Here is an 18,418-nt window from a genome sequence, read left to right on the forward strand (position 1 = left end):
GGCGGTGGTGGTGCATGCCTTTAATCCCAGCACTCGGGAGGCAGAGCCAGGTGGATCTCCGTGAGTTCAAGGCCAGCCTGGGCTACCAAGTGAGTGCCAGGAAAGGCGCAAAGCTACACAGGGAAACCCTGTCTCGAAAAACCCCCCCAAAAAAATAAATAAAATAAAAAATAAAAATAAATGTTAAAGCATTTATCTTTCCTAACTTCTACAAAAAGAAAATTTCTAGATACAAATAAAACTAAGGGAGAAAGCAGATTTGAAAGCACCTGGAAGTGATGAACTGAGAAAGAAATGTGGTCACCCATGAAAAAAACCTCAGGCCAGCTTTGATAGCATCTATAGCTGAAAGTTCTTCCAGGTTTTCGGGTTCTACTCTTCTGAGATGATGAACTTACACTACCTTTTTTTAATGAAAGGCTTGTATCTGCCTTTGATGTGTGAAAGACACTCCCAGCTAGAGGAGAGCACAGGAAAGATCTCAAATATTTGCTTCAGCTGCAAAGAGCTATTAATGAAAGTTTAGAAAATGAAGTAGCATTAGGAGGAAATCTTTAGAAATAGATGGCCTATCCTCACCTTGAGAAATCTTAATGGAAAATGTTTCAATAAAATAAAATCTGACAAGTAATCTTCTCTCTTGTACACACCGGAGTTCTCCACCCTCCTCCATCTAATCCAGAACACATTCTTTTTTTTTTTTTTTTTTTTTTTGGTTTTTCGAGACAGGGTTTCTTTGTGTAGCTTTGCGCCTTTCCTGGGACTCACTTGGTAGCCCAGGCTGGCCTCGAACTCACAGAGATCCGCCTGGCTCTGCCTCCCGAGTGCTGGGATTAAAGGCGTGCGCCACCACCGCCCGGCCAGAACACATTCTTAATCCTCTTTTATGTCGGAGACAGAAAAGGGGCTTCAGAGAATTTGCTATTCACACAAAACACCAAGGGTGGAACTCACATACCAAATTCAGAGGCCACAAAATCCAACAGCATCAATCAGCAGCTCCCACAGGTGAGAATTTTACAATATTAGGAAAGCATGAACTATGTGTGTAAGAACAGGAACACTTTTGGTGAAATCTGGGCAGAAGGGGACCTCAACAGTCTTCCAAGACGTCTGCAATAACCTCCGGCCTCCTCTCCGTGTCAGAAGAGAAAGGAAAATAGAAAACTACCTTTCTTAACCACCTGCCCATTGAATGTTTTTTACTGACACTCTATTTACTCTCAGCATAGTACATCGGAATAACAAAACAAGGATTCTATGACTTCATCAGGCTGCTTCCCTTCCCTCTCAACCAGCCTACAAAATAACTGCTTAACTGATTTCCTGGAATGATCAGGAAGACCATATAGGAAGCCAATTACCTCAGACCTTTTCTTAGGATTTTGAAAGAAGGAAGAACTGCAGAAAAGCACATGAGGAAAATACTAAATTCTTTCCTAGAAAAAAAAAATATTGCTAACCCCTAAATTAGGTTTTTATATAAAATGATTACATATATGTGAATGGCTTACAAAGTAGGTCTCATTATCTTTATATTACAGATGTGGGAAATGAAGATCAGACAAGTCAAGTGGTATGATGTGCTACATGGCTAATAAATCAGAACTTAGTTTTAACTGATGCATAATATTTGTATATCTTTATGAGTTATAGTATGATAATTTAATACATAAGTCAGAATATGAATCTAGTTTTGGCTAAAACTAAAAGCTCTCTCTTTAGAATGTTGGGTAATTAAACCTTCTATGAGAAAAATAAGTGCTGTAAGTTACAGGAGAAGAGAAACTGCACATACACCTGCATGTGTACAGCATCTATCTGTGCATGTGTATATGGGCAGGTAAATACTGTAACTGAAAATAAGTTATCTCAGCAACTTTTCCTCATGAGGCACTTACAAAGTACGTAACTTTGGGACTTTGGGACATGTACTTCTCCAGGATCTTTCTCTTGCAAGTAAATTCTTGTGCCCTCCTAGAAAATCCTATCATCTTTTTTCCTACAAAGTTTCCATATTCCTAGGCCAATGTGACATTCCTGTTTTCTCATCACACATGCCTGACTGAAATCATGCCAAAATCTCAGCAACTTTTTGAAGTGATAAGTCTGTTGGAGAATTTGTTTAAAAAAAAAAAAACAATTTCAGCAACATAACTGTAAATAAATATTCTACTTCAACAACCAAACTTTTATACACTGATAAGGAGAAGAGAGATCAACCAACCATTCCATACAGATATCTCAAGATGACAGCAGATAGCTAAGACAGCCTCCTGGCCCACAATCAGCATCTCAACAGTATTAAAATCAGTGGCCAGCTGAAGACATGCTCCCTCTTTCAGCCCAGTTTGCCCATCTCAAAATTTCATGGAATGGATTTCAGACAATACAGTTTTCTGAATCCCAGAGAAGAACCAGAGGTGGTATTTGTTTCTTGTCTCATACGTATGTAAGGCTTATTCTTGCTCCTTTGATGGGAGCAGGAGAAACTGCTTAACCTACTGAGCTCCCCAGTTTCCTCAGTAAGGGGAGAAAATGGAGAGATATCTAGCTGCCCTTGATGAAAGCTCTACTTTGTCACAGAGCTGCACAGTGAGTGAGATCAACCCTAAAATGATCATCTCCTTTCAAGTTCTCACTTTTACTGGAGCAATCCAACATTGAAGGATTTGCTCAAGCATTTCTGAGGGAGAAGGACGAGATCACCCCCACAAGAAAAGAAAAACCCTCCTCCCCCTGCCCCTTTTTTCTTGTCTTCAAAAGGAAACTATCTCAAGATAATTGTGATGAGTCTGTCCTAGCCAGAACACTTGGAAGACACGTTCAACATTCAATTAGGGTCAGCGCATTGCTTCTCCAGTGAAGGGGGATCACCCTGCCCTGGAGTTCAGTCTCCTCTCCACACACATAAACACAAGTGCATAGCGCCCCAATGCTGTTGTCCCCTCAGCCTTCCAGCACTGCCAGTTGGCAAAGCCAAGCCAGGAAGTTGTCAATTCCAATTGCGTTTAGGCCATGTAGCCCTATTAAAGAAGGCTTGCTGGTAAAGGGGCATCCTCTGTTTCCAAAGCATGGGAAAAAAAAAAAAAAAAAAAAAAAAAAGGTTGTGCTTAGATTGGAGCTGGCAACTTACACTGACTAGAGTTTTCAAGGGGCTGTGAATGAGTTTAACAAAGGAGGTCTGTGGCTAGTTTCTGGCTGAAGTCCATGTCAACAGTTTTTAAGGTCACAGGCCACATTAACTAGCATTTATTCCCAGCAGACCCTGTTCTAAACACAAGCTGTAAGTAGTACAAATTTGGAATTTTTCTGTAATCCCTTGAGATATTCCTGAGCCTTCCACATGTTTCTGCTCAATTAAAAACAATTCTCACTTCTCAGTACAAGAGAGGCCATACTTGCAATCTCAGACCATCCTTAGGGTAGATGAACAAAAAACTGGCAAATCAAAGGGTTTGAGTGGGGAAGGGAAGGAATTCAGCTGGATCACACTGAACAGTGCAGACAGCTCCCCAGGGGGCTCGGTTTGTGAAAACATAAAGCGGGTTATTGACAGAGATCCTGCAGCCATAAAAAAGCAGGTTTGAGGCACACATTGGGAACAGGCTCCTCGTCATTTTACACAAACAAGACACAAACTTCTAAGAAAATTAAAAGGTCAGTTAGGTGGCTAGAGAATGGTGATGATGTATAGGACAGATACTGAACACTCCCACTGTGAATAGTGCAATGATTTCACAATTCAGATGAACTTTGAACATTTCTGAAATCAAATGCTTCGTAAGATCAATGTGAGACTTTACTGAAATTTGTGGGCAACCCCCCATTCCCACCCCTGGCAAAAAGGTGCTTTTTATCAACAGCACATTTTATAATGATAGCTTTAAACCTTTCAAGATCAGGGCATTGAGCACCAAAGAAGTACCATGTACTGTGTATGACATGTGTTGATAAATAAAAATTACAATCCTCCACACCATCGTGGGAAATACAAAAGTAACGCTCAGGAAGTGATGTGACTTGCGTCTTAGAGCTGGCAAGTTGGATAATGTAAAGCCAACTCTATCCCCAAACTCAAGTCTCTTCTATAGACTTAAGGGGAAACAGCATCACCTACAACTGTGCCACTTCCCTCCTCTGGCATTCTGTACTTAGAATGGTGATATTTGAAAATAAAAATTTTCTGAATTAAAATATTTATAAATTATAGTAAAATGAGTGTTTAGATTGAAATGGACAGATGAAAACTTCCAGAAGAGTGACTTCCTTAAAGATACAAAAATTCAAAAAAATTTTTGAATGCTCAAGAAATTACCTAACTATGCCCATTGTTAATATTTTAAATCTTTATTTTTATTTTATGTGTGTGTGTTCTATCTGCAGAGGCAGGAAGAGGATATGGGATGCCCTGGAATTAGAGTTACAGATGGTTGTGAGCTTCCATGTTTACGTTGAAAATTCAGGTTCTCTGCAAGGGCAGCAAATGCTCATAAATACTGAGCCATCTCTCTAGGCCGCTCATGGCTAATGCTTTAATGTTCAATGATCCAAGCCAATTTTCTTATATATTGCTTTATAAAATAGAGATCAGATCACATGTAAAAATCTGTCTCTTGCCTCCTATTTTTGTATAGCAATTATGTCCTAGATGTTTCCCATGTCATCAAAAAATCATCTACAACAATTGTAATGGTTATTGGTATCTAATTTAACTATCTTTCTAATTCTATAGTGCTAAGCTTTTAAATTATAATTTTCATTCTGTACACTAAGCTAAGTACTCTCACAAATATGTTGATAAGTTATGTATAATATAAATGACATAAAAACTATGACATACAGTCAGAGCACTACCCAAGCCTTTCTTGTAAATATATTTTGAGTTTTCCTAGAACATATTCGCGAAAGTAGGAAGATCTTTAAAAGGCTTTAACTATATATTTCTGCTTATACAGGAACACTGTACCATTTTATATACTGACCAAAAATTTAGGTGCTATCAAGTGTCCTCTTCAGGTTGCTGTGACCAGGCTCATGTGCACTTGGTAGCATACATGCCCATACACATCTCATCTATGATGTGACAAGAATACAACTGTTCTATCCTGTTAGTCACTATTGCAATAAGTAGTGTCATGAGGAGCCAAGACCCTTGACCTACATATATATAGGATCTCTAATTCTAGAGCACACAAATATGAGGAAATGGAGGCTCTGGAAGAGTTAGCAGAGAACTCAAAGCACACTTCCAGGTTAGAAAGCCTTGGATGCCTGGCTCTGACAGTGGGCCATACTTTTTAATGTCAGGCCATCTGGCAACTCATTTGGCCTTTCAGTATGATCACCTGTTCGTCTAGCATTGTCTGCAAACAACAAATACAGATTAATCTTTAGGGAAGTAAAGAAAAGCAAAAATTAAGAATGAATTGCACGATGGCATTTCATCTCTAAAAAGCAAGGAGCAAATACTGGCAGTGTAGTAGCAAGGCATGCTCACACACCCTCAACAAGGCATAAGACCTTTATAGAGAACAGTTTGACATCATTCCAATGAAGATCAAGATATATACAAAATTTCATGTGATGACAATTTAACCAGGACATCCATTCAATAATGTTTATGAAAGCTAAGAATTGTAAACAGTCCAAATGGCCTTTTATAACTAAATGCACAAACAATAAATGACATGACATATAAGATAGAACATTATATAAAAGAAAACAAACTACCACAACATTGACAAATCTCAGTAGTTAAGGCGGGGTGTGTGTGAGGAAGATAGCTCAGGAGGTAGAAGCACTTTCTGTGCAAGCCTGATGACCTGAGTTCAGATCTCAGAATTCACATAATAACCAGAATGACAGTGGTACACATCTATAATCCTAGGACTCCAATAGCAAGATCAGAATCAGAGACCAGAGAATCTGCCAGAAGCTCATGTGCCAACTAGCCTGAAATTCACAAATACAGAAACAAGAAAACCCTGCCTCAACAAGGGAGAGACAAGAATCAATTCCATAAAGTTGTCCTCTGATCCACACATACATTGGCATGCATTCACAACCCCCCTTCCCCCCCCCACAATAATATAATTTTTAAAGTAATTCTAAATAATGTAATGGAACTCATTCAGAGTTAAAACCAAAGCTATACTACATTTAGCAATTTATACCAAAGTGAAATTTTAATTTTGAGGTGTTAGCAATTACTTAAATGGTGATTATATAGGCATTTGCAGTCTTTAGTTATTTGGGGGGCGGGTGATGGTTGGGATTTTTTGAGAAGTGGATTTCTGAGGCAGGTTATCACTGTGTAGCCTGGGCTGGCCTAGAACTCACTATGTAGACCATGCTGGCCTCAAACTCAGAGACCTTCCTGCCTCTGCTCCTGAGTACATGTGCCACCATGCCCAGCCATTTGTGTGTGTGTGTGTGTGTGTGCATTTAAATTTGTACTCAATGAAATCTACAGGTTATATTTCATAATTATCAATTGGTATTATCTTCAATTTGTCATTGAAGGAACAGAAATAAAGAATAAATGATAGATAAGCATAAGTTTCCCTTTCTCCTTTACCACTGTGAACCAATCTCAGCATCTTGTACATGCTAAGCAAGCACTTTACCAGGAAGCTTCATCTCTATACAGAAATCCTATTGGAAGATGTTTTAGTAGTGCTGATGTTCTTTACATCAAAATACAAGTACTGAATCTGAGGAAAGGACAAGTTCAGGTGAGTCACTCAGAGTTAAACTCTCTTCAAATAAAAAGACTTAGAATATATAATCTTTTGGAATATTAAAGAATACAAAAAAAGAAAAAAATAATAAAGCAAGTATTATATCTGTGGTCAGGATACAGTGGGCACCTTCATTCAAAAACAATGATCAGCTTTTTGTATATTTTCACATAGTTACAAAAAAAGCAAAGTACAAACTGAAACCTCCCTTTCAACACTAGTGTTCAAGATGGCCAACTACACAAAAGTCACAGTAGACAATCCCAGTTCAGTACAGGAGAGCAAATACATTCTCTAGTTTTCATGCTGGACTTGTTTTCACTGGCAGGAGTGGTCTAGTGTTTACTTGTTTGTTTGTTTTTAGACATCTAAAGATCTCTAGCCTTTCTGGAAGAATAAGAATTTAAAACTAATAGCAATAGAAGGAAACCAGGCACCACAAGCCCTCAGCCAACAAACTACAGGATGCTGAGTTTCTCCCAAATTCTTTTTTTTTTTTTTTTTTTAAAGATTTATTTATTTGTTTTGTATACAGCATGTATGACTGCAGGCCAGAAGAGGGCACCAGATCTCATTACAGATGGTGGTGAGCCACCATGTGGTTGCTGGGAATTGAACTCAGGACCTCTGGAAGAGCAGTCAGTGCTCTTAACCTCTGAGCCATCTCTCCAGCCCCCCCAAATTCTTTTTCTACCACACTTTAAAATGTTTTTGCTTTAAAAAAAAAAAAAATCAAGTATTTAGAGTCAACCATTTTTGGTGCATTTTGGGCTCATTAATACACACAAAGAACCAACTGAAATATCAGGCTGAATAAGTGAACAAAAAGACAATTAACCCCACATAAAAGGCTCTGCCCACTTTACTTCAAAGGCATATGAAACAGAATGATCAGAAACCACAAGTGATGCCTCCCTGGATTAATTTTGTAATATATATTGCTTGGTATTCTAGATAAGGGATTAGACATCACTATGTGGTATTCCAACACTCAGGAACTGAGTTCAAGGACAACACCCTTCATTTTGCCTGAGATTGTTGATCGTTTCAAGTCCTATGCAAAGAAATAAAAACCTATTCGATTTCCATTGTGGACCATGATATAGGATTTCATTTTCTTTGAAATATTTTAAAGTTCCTTGTTTTGACATAATGTCTTAAGATACATATAATGCTGTATTTTATAATGTAATATGTACCAGAGTATAATTACAATGGTTACATGCTACATTACTCTGCACTATGCAGCACTATTCACTCTAATAGAGTCCTTTGATGACACAAGCATAGAAAGTAAAATCCAGGAAAGTAAACTAAGCTGGTTATTTCCCACTTGATTCATCTAAAGCTTTCTGTAGTTTTACATTTATTGTTTTCAAAAGCTACAAATTATTTTTCTATGTCAAGAGATAACAGACAAGAGATAGCTAATAGTTTACATTTACTGTTTTCAAAAGCTACAAATTCTCATTGTCAAGAGATAAGAGATAGCTAATGGCTCACATGTTAAATTAAAAAAATATTTGAGTAGATTTTTTCCCTATAAACATAAATACCAAATTATTCATCCAAATGACAAATAACACTACGACTGTGCTTTCAAAAAGAATATACATCTCAGCAAGACATGAATTTTCAGATCACTAGGAACTTCTTCCCTTATAAAACAACAGCACAAAAATAAATTCTGTAGTCTAAAACAGTCCCAAGAAAGATATTTAATGAGATGTAATGATGCATATCCTTTAGTAACTGAAGGAGCTCAATACACAACTATACTTATTGCATACACACCATTCAAAGAATTAAACACCTCAGTCACTATCTGAGTGGTGGGAGGACTTACTTTTCTGAGGGGTTCTAAATTCCTTGAGTGAACAAGTATAACCTTCATACTTTCAAAAGTAACATCTTAGGGTCACTGTGATGGCTCACTGGATAAAGACACCTGCTGCCAGTTGATACTGGAGTTCCATCCCTGGAACCAACATGGTGGAAGGAGAGAAGTGACTCCATAAAGTTGTGCTGTGACACATGCATATCTCATGAACACCCACGCACACCAATGCATGTGTACACACACACAATAAATAAATGTAATAATTAATTTAAAAAACCAACATCTTAAAAATTAAGTGGCTCATAGTAGAAGGTTAGAACTATGGGATCTTGTACACCTAAAGAGAGGTCTGCCCTTCCATCCTCTAGGAGAGAAGTCAGCCTTCCTATTGCTTCACAAACCAATAACTGACAGGATCAGAGGATCTAAATCCAGACCTGCTCTGCGTTTGTAAATCTGTCTGCCCTTAAGAGTGCAGCTTAGATGCAAAGTGTGCTTTTAGGTGGACAGCATAGGTTAAGCTACTTCTATCTTCTGTACAGCAAAAAGCAAAGATAAGGCCCAGAGAAAATAAAGCTGCCTTCCTGAGTTCAGTGGCCCCTCACAGCCCTGTAGGCTTCAGCAGCACCAAGGAAGCACAAAGAGAACAAGAAAGTAACAGTTCCTCATTTCTCTGTAGCTTGTTCCATCTCAGAAATGAACACTTTTGCTAGTAAAAGATATGGAGTGCCAACTCCTGCACCACTCTGGCCTCTGGTCACATAAGGGAAGGCTGGGCTAGGAGGAGGAGATGGTCTGAGGCTGGCTGCCAGTGCCAGCTACTGCTGCTGCTACAGCAGAAGACACACCCATCTTTCCCCGTGGCCTGCAGTTGACTTCAACAGCAGGCCACTGGGAGAGGAGGCTGCTTTTGTTTATTTTCCTTTCTTCTCTGCAAATGTGATTTTCTTTAAGCTGTACAGCTTGTCACTGCCAGTAAGTTGTAACTCACTAGAGGACTATGTTCTAAGTGAGACGGCATCTATATGGGAAAAGAACTGTATATCATTCTTAACCACTTCATTGCTTTATTAATTAAAATAAGGAAGTTATAATGTCCAACAAAATGATGATCTGATGAGAACCCACCACCGACTCATTATTTCAAAATCCTGAGGGCTGAGGGAGGGCCCTGGCCTAGGAACTAGAACAACTGCAGACAATCCCAGGGACTGCACACCAGTGAAGTAATAAACTTGCCATGTCAACAGGGCCTCCTTTCTCCTAAATGATCACCCAGAAAAGACAACAGCATGCCATGCATCTTACTTTCAAAGGAAAGAATGTCAGAAGAAATCATACAGCTGGAAAGAGAACAGAAACACTGAAAGACAGAAGAATAGTCCTCTGTTGAAAACACGGCAACATTCAGGTTTCCAAGATACCTTTTACAACACTGGGGAAGAGAAGCTGAGGCTCCCCCAGCTTTAATGCCTGACTGCCCTAAAATGCCAGGCTATGAATTTTTGTACAGCAGAGTACCCTCAGGCCACACAACCATAAATAGCTTAAAACAGGAGATTCCATCTGCTTGTGGATATTTCAGCAGCACCTGCTTTCAAGGTAAAAATCTGGATGTTGTCCTTACAGCCTTCCTCCACAACTCCCTTTCCCAGCCCCAAACACTTATTTTAAACTAAAGCATCTCTTACAACAACCCAAAAGGATATCTGCCACTGTAGGAGGCACCTGCCTGAGGAAATGGTCTCCCTTCACCTTTCTTTTCAACTGTACCTGTTGTTTAAAGAACCCTGAAACAGCTAGAAGATAGAAACCAAAGCTCAAAGCCAGACTCCTTGTTGTTTCTAGAGTTTTTCTCTGTGAAAACTGAGCTTTCCTGGGTTTATGGTTAAAAAAAAAAAAAAAAAGGCCAATACCAATGAGAATGGACACCATGGCTGTTCTGCCATTCAGTTAGAAAAGGCTGTTGAAGGAAGAAGATTCAGCCAAGCACTATTCAGGTTCATATGTCCACGTGCCAACATGCACAGAAAGGACAATCAGGACTCGGGAGCAGTAGTGAGAAGGCCAGTGGAAATCAATGTGTTATTCCCAGAATGGCAAGTACTTTTACCTTGGACTACCAATATCAACAGCTGTAATACCCACTTCAATCCTCAATCTGATCTACTCCATAGGGCTATGTCTAAACTCTGGGCTGTGGTATAGGCCTCAAATCTGAATCATGTCCCACCAGCATTTCCTTAGTCAGACATTTTGATTATGAACAAATGAGCTTTGTTCTTTTATTTGATATACTCATATTTCAGAGCCTGGCATATCACTTCTCACTGAGTGAGGAGCTTTTCTCTCAGTTACCACCAGGCAAGTGTCCATTCACTGTGTTTAACCAAAGCCCATCAGCAAAACTTAGAAAGAAGCACTGTCTAATTTGTGATCCTAAAGCACTACATACATACACACACACACACACACACACACACACACACACACACACACACACACACACAAATACCACATTTTATGCATAATGCCTTCCTTAGGTAGAAGGAACAGCAGAAGTGAAATGGGAGACAAATCTCAGTCAGTACAGTATATTTAGAGACATGCTCACTTTTGGATTTGGTAAATGACAAGAAGCTCAGCTTAACACAATACTGGCTGAATGTGAGATTTTCAAATGGGAACTTGCAGACATATACCTCAATATCTACTAGAGGAATCTGACATAAATAAAGAGCAAAGACCAAGTGCTATGTGACATGGGTATTAATGAGATTTGTTCATACTCCAGTACAATCACACTTCTTTCAAGGCCAACTGAACTTTTTAAAGTTTTTTTTTTGTTTGTTTTGTTTTTAATAAGCACAGGCTATATAACAAAGTTCTATCTCAATCAAACACAGGCAGTGGGGGCTCATGACTTTAATCCCAGCACTTGAGAGGCAGACGCAGGAGGATCTCTGAGAGTTCAAGGCAGCCTGGTCTACAGAGCGAGTTCCAGGACAGCCAGGGCTACACAGAGAAACTCGGGCTCAAAAACAAAATCAAACAACAACAAAAATCCTCAGCCTTCATGGAGATGACATTCTAGCAAGAGGGACAAAAACCAAAATTAAATCCAGTAAAGTATATTTTCTAAAGACTATCTAAGAGGCTTTGACTGTGAAGTTAAAATTTGGTGATATAGATAAACTGGTTCTTTGTAGATACAATGCCCCTCGCTCAAAACTGAATTTCTGGCAGACTCCAAGGAGCACTTACCGCTTTACAGTTGTAATTAGTATGAAATGACTTCCGTAATAGGAACCATACTTCTGCCAGTAAGTATTTCACTTTTGTTCTTTTAAATAATTAGAGTCATCCTTTCATTTCAAGTCTTGAGTACCCTCTCCGTTCTTCCCAGAGGCACAGCCTTTTTCTGAGTGGCAGACACACAGTACCTCAGTCAAGTACTACTCTACAGGTTGGAGATTAAGACACAGTCCTCACCTATGAAGAGATGACTGTACAACTGGAAAAAGAAAAAGGGAGATCAAGGATTATAAATAGACACCTGAAGTGTATAAAGCATGAAAGTTGTGTTCAGAGGAAGGAGCAATGACATTGCCTAGAGAAAAGCACTCTGAGAGGATGGGGCGATGTGTGAAGGCAAAGACGTACAATGGCTCATAGACATCATAAGTATAATATGTAACATTGGTAGAGTAGCCAGAGAGGAAGTGACCCTAAGAAGTAAAATTTACGAACAGCAGAGGCTGTGCCCACACAGCCACCATCACAGGGAATGCCATCCCTCAGGAGAGGAATGGGAGTTAAAAATAAAGATGGCTTATGCACACATTTAAGTCACAGCAATGGGCACACTGCAACCAGTGGCTGGACATCAGGCTTACCTGAAGAAAGCAGTAACAAGAATAAGGTTAGTATCTGAACTAGACCCACACTGCAGGCCCCGTCTCTAGGCAAACTTCTCCAGTCCCCACTGGACATGGCACTAACATTAGAACCTCTGTCATATACTACCCCTAATTTAGCAGTGTTCTCAAAACAAACACAGAGGAAGTGCTACATGTGTGTCCTATACTACACATGGTCATACTTCCATTCTCATTAAACATCTACAAAACATGTCTCAAAATTCATTTAAGACCCCTTACTTTTTAGGAGCTGAGAAGATGGCAAAGTTGACAAAGTGTCAGTGGCATAGATAGGAGGACCTGAGTTTGGATCCCCAGCATTTACAGAGAACTCCAGCATGGCAGAAACTTTCTGTAATCTCAGCACTTGGGGGCAGAAATAGGTGGATCTTTGTCCAGCATGCCTAGCAAATCAATAAGCTCCAGGTTCAATGAGAGGCCCAATCTTTAAAAAAGACACAAATTTAAAAAAAACAAAAACAAAAACAAAAACAAAAAAACAGAAAAGGGATCCAGGAAGAGACTCCAGTTGACCTCCGGTTTTCACATGTATGTGTACACACATGTCCAAACCATCTACATATACACGTACAAACACTATATAAACACACACACATTTTTCAGTGATTCACTTTTTAAAATTTATTTTGAATTATGTGTATGTACCTCTTACGGATATATGCACATGAATACAGGTGCCCTAAGCTAGTTCTCCCTGAAGCTAGAGTTATAAGTGCTTGTGAACCCAAAGTGGTTGCTACCTCCTCCTCATTTGGTCCAATCAGCATAATGTTGTCAATATAGTACAACAATGTGATATTTTGTGGAAGAGAGATGATCGAGATCCTTTCTGACACAGAGCTGGAGAGTTAATATATCCTAGATGTAAAACTGTAAAGGTTTACTGCTGGCCTTGCCAACTGAAAGCAAATTGCTTATGGCCAGGTACTGAGAAAAGGCATTTGCTAGATCAATAGCTGCATACCATGCACCAGGAGATGTGTTAATCTGCTGAAGTAGAAACACTATGTTTGGTATAGCAGCTGCAACTGGAGTCACTACTTGATTGAGTTTTTGATAGTCAACTGCCATTCTCCATGATCCATCTGTCTTCTGCACTGGCCAGACAGGAAAGTTAATGGGAGATGTGGTAAGAACCACCACCCCTGTATCTTTCAAGTCTTTGATGGTGGCACTAAAAAATTCATTGTGTCTCTGCTGACAATTACGGGTCAGGCCATTATGAACATTGCTTTGTCTATGCTGCCCATTGCAATAACTACGATCACCTTGCCTTTGGTAATTCAGTACTGCCTCCTGGCCCCTGCTACTTTGGGGCCCAATTAAACCCATTACATTTAATTCATCCAACTGAGCAGCAGCATCTCCAACTCTAAGGTCTGGCACAAGCTCTTCAAATGTGCTGGTGCCCTCTCACCATTTTACATCTCAGAGGATTAGTAAAGGGCATGTCTTCTATGCCTTCCCTTTACACAGCGTACCCGCTCTAGCTTTGCGATTTCCCTGAGCCTTAAAATCCCCTCATCAACACTAAGTCCAGGGACATCAGACATCTCCAACTCCTTTTCAGTAGACCATCTTTGGACAAATGCTTCAGCCAACCATTCAAACAGACTTTTGACATCTTACTTTTTTTTAACTATGCAAACTTTCATATCAAACCTAAACGTTCTACTCAGCCTGATCCAGTTTTATATTCCTTTCACCACTATTCCATACCCTTAAAATCCATTCCCACATATATTTTCCAGGCTTCTGTTTGAATGAATTCACAAACTCATTAAGCTCTTTAGTAGTGTAGCACACCTCCTTCCTCATGGACTACACTTTCTACCTACCCTCTTAAGAGCTTGCTTAGCCTCAAGTCCAGTTATAGGTCTAGAGCAGTGGTTCTCAATCTTCCCAAATGTTTTGACCCTTTAATATAGTTCCTCATGCTGTGATGACCCTCAACCATAAAGTTATTTTTGTTGCTACTTTATAAACTGTAGTTTTGCTACTGTTATGAATTAGAATGTAGATATTTTTGGAGACTGATGTTTGTCAAAGGGGTAGCAACACACAGGTTGAGAGCTGTGGGTCTAGAGTAACTATTGGTGGGCCCTGAGGGACATCAGTCTTGTCTTGCCTGGCATCTTCTTCAGAGAAAGTCACTGCTGGTTTAGTAGAGAATGAAGGATTAATTTCCTCAGTTTAGGGTGGAAAAGGCAATATTTCAGAGGGTGGGGGTGGCAGTACATCTTTTGCTGATGGTGGAGAGACTACTTCCTCAGATGAGATAAATCTCAGCCTCAATAAGGTCCTCCTATGCATCCTCAGCCCAAATTACAGGATCCCATTCTTTACCAATTAATACCCTTACTTTAAGCACCACACCCTCCAGGCTGGGACTTGAAATTTTCACTGTAATTCAGCCAACCTTATAATGAGGGCTTCCGTTTGATTTTCTGCTGGAGAGAAGATTCTCTTCTAGGGCACACACAGAAAACTTTAGAATGTTTATGTGAATTTGGAGCCAGTCAATTTTATCACCAAGTTGGTTGTTATCTTTCACCATATTCTGAGATGTTAGAAGTTAATTAATTTTATCACGGAGCTAATTCTTTTCCTTTGTCAATTTATCTAGAGATGCTAAGAGCAACCAACCAGCAGCATCATTTACCTTATTCTTCTACAAATTATCTAAAGTTTTATTTACAGAGTCACCAAATCCATCGCCTCTCATAATTGGGAAATCTGGATAATCAAATGCATTCATCTCCTCAAGTTTGTAAAATAGTTCACATCATGGGCTTTCAGTACTCTCCTAGCTCCCAGGAGAGGCTTCAACTGGAAAGGCTTCAAGAAGTGTCGATGTTGGCAAATTGGAAAGTCTATTCCAGATACTTACAAAAATTCATCCTTATACTTCTGTTGCTCTAGAACTATTCTTGGTACCTGGTATCTGTATTAGTCAGGGTTCTCTAGAAAAAGAGAACTTATGGAATGAATCTATATATAATAGAAAGGGGATTTATTAGAATGGCTTACAAGCTGTGGTCCAGCTAGTCCAACAATGGCTGTCTACTAACAGCAGATCCAGGAATCCAGTAGTTGTTCAGTCCACAAGGCTAGGTTTCTCAGCTGGTCTTCAGTATACACCAGAATCCAGTAGAAGTAGGCTCTAAGACCGGTGAAGGAATGGACTTAACAGTGAGAGTGAGGGCAAGCAGGCAAGGAGAGAACTTCCTTCTTCCATGTCTCTATATAGGTTTCCAGTAGAAGGTGTGGCCAGATTAAAGGTGTGTCTTCTCACTTCAAAGATCCAGAGTGGAAGTGGCTCCTCCTACTCCAAATGATTTAATTAAGAATCCCTCACAGGTGTGTCCAGCCACTTGGGTTTTAGTTAATTCCAGATGTAGTCAAGTTGACAACCAAGAATAGCCATCATACCTGGCTTCACAAAAACCCTGGTAGACATATAAAATTGAACACTAGAAACAAAGGAGTGTGAGTTTATTTATATACTTATTTGTTCATTTATGGTGGTGGTGCTGGGGATCAAGCATAGGGTCTGTGCATCCAGGCAAGCCTTGCACCCTAAGCTGCACTCAGCTGTTCAATTCACAGTTTTAAAGAAGTAGTTCCCCATGCCCAGACATTTGCTGACGAATATGATAGTGCCAGAGTGTTTGGGTGTGCACACAAGAGCATATGTATGTGCACACACACAGATTCCAATTTGAAAAGAAAAAACGTAACTCCCCAAAATATGAGGAATAAACCCTCTCTTTGTTTTTGTTTTTGTTTTTGTCATTGTCTCACTATGTAGCCTTGGCTGGCCTAGAGCTCACTATGTATACCAGGTTGGCCTCAAACTCAGAGATCCACCTGCTTCTGCTGGGATCAAGGTACAGGCCACTACAACCACCCAGGACAATCCTTTCTACCAAACTCAAGAACCAGGACTAAGCATTCACTCCTTCAAATTCACAATGTAAATATGCAGTATCTTGGCCAAGGCTGAAATACAACAGCCAGGAATGGAAGAGAAAATATGCCCACTAAATAATAACTAAAATAAAATAAAAAATAAAAATAAATAAATAAAAAGAGTTATACCTAGTCGTAAGTAAACAACTATTACCATCCAAGTCTAGCTCCTGGGCAGGCAGTGCATAGCACTGGCTATTCAAGAACAGCTATACACAGTCACTGCTCCATAGCAGCCAGCCCCATCCCTCCTCCGGGCTCTGTGCAGCAGGCCTCTGGTGCCCAAACCAGAAATGCTAAACTTGGTGATGAGGGGAGTTGACTTCACTAGCTAGGAACGAAAATGATGAGATCTGTTAGAAAAATGCAGAGTTGTGGTTCAGGCTGACAAGAGCAAAGAAACTTCATCAGTTGGGCCCTTTTCTCCTGGTATGGCTCTGGGGAGTGAGTTATGTTGGGAGGGTCCTTTACTTGGTGAGAAGTGAACAAAGTGCAGAGACTGTTACAGCAGAGAACCACCCCTTCTGAACACCACAGAGGGCTTGGCCTTTTAACCTTGGCTGGGCCCAAGCATGGGGCCCAGGTTTTGTCATGGACACCTCCCTGCTGCTCACACTGGCTGCTCCACAGCAGATAGAGGAAGGAGGCAGGCCCCCCAACACCTACTTAAGAGAGGCAGATGGAGAGGAGAATGCGTGGGATGCCTTTACCTCCCCCTCAGGAGGCGCCCAGCAGGAGCCCACAGAGCCAGCAGCTCCAAAATCGGATTTCCACACATCCTCCCATCCCAGAATGCCTTACCCCCCTGACAGGAGGAAACAGAGCATTAAGCGAGTGTGGCTCTGGTTTGCAAAGGGATTTCAGAAGGCCTGAAGTCATCTTCTCACACTTCTGCACGTTTCTGGAACTTCTACAGAGGCAGCCAGGTTGGGAAGTTATTCAGACACTGACTCAAAGAGGGCAAGGGTTCTACTCTAAGGAGCACACAATCAGTGTCTGTAGGCTGTCCTGGGCTAGACACATATTTTATTAATAATCTTACATACACAAAATGTCCACAGGGAAGCCTAACAGACTAATTTCTGACAGCTCGAGATAACAGCAGGAGGGACTGAAGCCCTGCTGACTCTCCAGTTTCCACATACCACTAAGGAGCACTGAGGCCCTTCCCACCCAAGGGATGTGATGCAAATAAATAAATACAATTATCTGCAGGACTTCAAGTGCAAGAGCAACATCACAAAGTCCTTCTCCCCAAGATCACTGACTTGTGGGGATAGGACACCAAAACAGGACACCAAAACAACAGCTGGAAAACTTAATTACAGAAGGACTATGCAAAAGCTGACAAGTGTTTCACAGAACCAGCCAATGGCTGAAGCCCTTCTCCCTTACCTTAAGATACAGAAGCAGCTCTTGGCCCCTGAAGATAAGCGGCAGAACCCAAATCTCTGTTTGCTGTCAATGTCAGTGAGCACGAATGTGAAGTGCTGGCCAACTTGGCTAACTGTGAGGCTGCAGTGAAGACAGAACAAAGGGAGAAATGAATGTGTGCTAAATTTCCAGATAAAGTATCTAATCGCCACAAGTCATTGAACCTCTTACATTTCCTTTGTAGACCTTTACAAATGAGCTTAAAATTTACACACTTCAAGGGAGCAGACAAGAAAGGAGAGGGAAATGAAAGGGAGGAAGCAAGGACAGAGCAGGGAAGGAAGAAGTGGAATGAGGAAAGAGGAAGGAGTGGGAAGAAAAGGAGAGAAAGGAGGCTATTCTAATGACCACTAGAAATCAAAATCAACAACACTTTCCAATGTCCCTAACTGAGTTCCGGCCCCAAGTAGCTGTGTCAATTGGCCATCAGTACTGAAAGAAGCACTCTATCATCCTCATGTAGAGAGGAAGAAAACTGAGACAAGCAC

General features: G+C 40.4%; 1 protein-coding gene across 6 annotated transcripts in view; it reads right to left on the bottom strand.

Annotated features, from left to right (window-relative positions):
• Dennd1a (DENN domain containing 1A) overlaps window positions 1-18,418 on the bottom strand; it is a 502,935-nt gene that overhangs the window by 304,862 nt on the left and 179,655 nt on the right. For 5 of the 6 annotated variants that reach the window (XM_059260209.1, XM_059260210.1, XM_059260212.1 and 2 more), the window contains exon 5: window positions 17,892-18,011. The exons of the other annotated variant lie outside the window; for it this stretch is intronic. In XM_059260209.1, the coding sequence (XP_059116192.1) occupies window positions 17,892-18,011 (120 nt within the window). The remainder of the gene's footprint in view (window positions 1-17,891; window positions 18,012-18,418) is intronic. 6 annotated transcript variants of the gene reach the window in all.

This window comes from Peromyscus eremicus, chromosome 4, assembly GCF_949786415.1.
Source record: "Peromyscus eremicus chromosome 4, PerEre_H2_v1, whole genome shotgun sequence".
Lineage (NCBI taxonomy): Eukaryota > Metazoa > Chordata > Mammalia > Rodentia > Cricetidae > Peromyscus > Peromyscus eremicus.